Raw genomic sequence first — 1852 nt, 5'->3', positions numbered from 1 at the left:
CAGGCCCCACGACCGGACCCAAAAAAAAAAAAAAAAATCACAAGGTGTCTCCAGGCACCTGTAGCTAATGGCTATAATTCTAGCTACTCAGGAGACTGAGATCTGGGAATTACAGTTAGAATTCTGGTGGGGCTGACAAATCCTCAAGATTCTTATCTACAGTATAGTCAGTAAGAAGCCAGAGTGGTAGAGAGAACTAGCTGTCAGTAAAAAAAGCCACCGGGGATGGGAGGTACAGGGCAGAGGTGAGGGAAGGGTGCATAAGAGCAAACTTGTGAGCCATTGTGGGTTTTTTGTTTTGTTTTCTGTCGGTATTGGGACCTGAATTCTGGGTCTGGGCACTGTCCCTCAGCTCTTCAGCTCAAGACAAGCGCTCCCACCACTGGAGACACAGTGCCGCTGATGGTTTTCTGAGTGGTTTGTTGGAGATAAGAGTCTCGGGGCTGGGAAGGTGGCTCAGTGGTTGAGTGCTTGCCTTGCATGCATGAGGCCCTGGGTTCGATTCCTCAGCACCACATAAGCAAAAAGAAAAAAAAAGCCGGAAGTGGCACTGTGTCTCAAGCAGTAGAGCGCTAGCCTTGAGCTGAAGAGCTGAGGGACAGCGCCCAGGCCCAGAGTTCAGGCCCCATGACCGGACCCCTCCCCCCCAAAAAAAAAGAAAAAATGAAGAAGAAGAAATTCCATCCTGGGTTAGAACAGTGGGCCTGTACACTATCTCTTAAGCTTTTTAGCTCAAGGCTAGCACTCTACTACTGGAGCCACAGCTCTAGTTCTGGCTTTTATGGTGATTAATTGTAGATAAGAATCTCATAGGGCTGGGAAGGTGGCTCAGTGGTAGAGCTCGCCTTGCATGCTTTTGGCCCTGGGTTTGATTCCTCAGCACCACATAAGCAGAAAAAAAAAGCCAGAAGTGGCGCTATGGCTCAAGTAGTAGAGTGCTAGCCTTGAGCTGAAGAGCTGAGGGACAGCACCCAGGCCCAGAGTTCAGGCCCCACCACCAGACCCCCCAAAAAAAGAGTCTCATAGACTTTCCTGCCCAGGCTGGTTTTGAATTACCATCCTCAAGATCTCAGCCTCCTGAGTAACTAAGATTACAGTGTAAGCCACCAGTGTGTGGCTACATCTATGGCTTTTTATTCATTGGGCATCTAATGGACCCCTTTTAGGTAGCATCACACAGATTGCCATCTCAGAAGAGAGCATGGAAGAGGCAGGACTGGAATGGAACTCAGCTCTTACTGCTGCTGTCACCATGGCCACAGAAGAGGGAATAAAAAAAGACTCAGAGGAAATTTCAGGTACTTTTATGTGACTCATTTCTCTTGCAGGGTTTTATGACCCTTATCATTGTCATAATTATGGATAAATAAGACCTCTTAATTAATTTTGTTGTTTTTTCTCCTAAATGTAAATACTAACTCTAGGTACAAATATCTTATTTTAATCCATGCACTTGTCATACTTAACACATGAAGGAATTGGGATTGTGGAAAAAGTTCAACAGTTTGTCTAAGACCAGCCATACAACCAATAAATATCAGAGCTGAATTCAGCTGTTTGACTCTTGGAGTTCATGCTTTTCTTCCTACCAGACTGCCCTAATTCTGGCACATGACTTAGATAAATCAAGCCTCAAGATATTAGAGGGCAGAATTAGGTAGCAGCTGGTATAGCTTGTTGATACACTTAGGGGGAATAATGGGTTAGGTTTCATATTGTTTTCCATTAATTCATTCAAGAAATATTATTTCCTTTTCTTTCTTTTTTTTGCCAGTTTGGGCCTTGAACTCAAGTACTGGGCACTTTTCCTGACCCTTCTTCTTCTTCTTCTTCTTCTTCTTCTTCTTCTTCT

General features: G+C 44.7%; 1 protein-coding gene across 1 annotated transcript in view; it reads left to right on the top strand.

Annotated features, from left to right (window-relative positions):
* Gmeb1 (glucocorticoid modulatory element binding protein 1) overlaps positions 1-1852 on the top strand; it is a 33399-nt gene that overhangs the window by 18257 nt on the left and 13290 nt on the right. Inside the window, exon 6 of the mRNA XM_013035646.1 lies at positions 1167-1298. Within this exon, the coding sequence (XP_012891100.1) occupies positions 1167-1298 (132 nt within the window). The remainder of the gene's footprint in view (positions 1-1166; positions 1299-1852) is intronic.

The sequence above is a fragment of the Dipodomys ordii genome, unplaced genomic scaffold, assembly GCF_000151885.1.
Source record: "Dipodomys ordii isolate 6190 unplaced genomic scaffold, Dord_2.0 Scaffold6, whole genome shotgun sequence".
NCBI lineage: Eukaryota > Metazoa > Chordata > Mammalia > Rodentia > Heteromyidae > Dipodomys > Dipodomys ordii.
The sequence above is the reverse complement of the archived record's forward strand: the minus strand, read 5'-3'. Positions and strand labels throughout refer to the sequence as shown.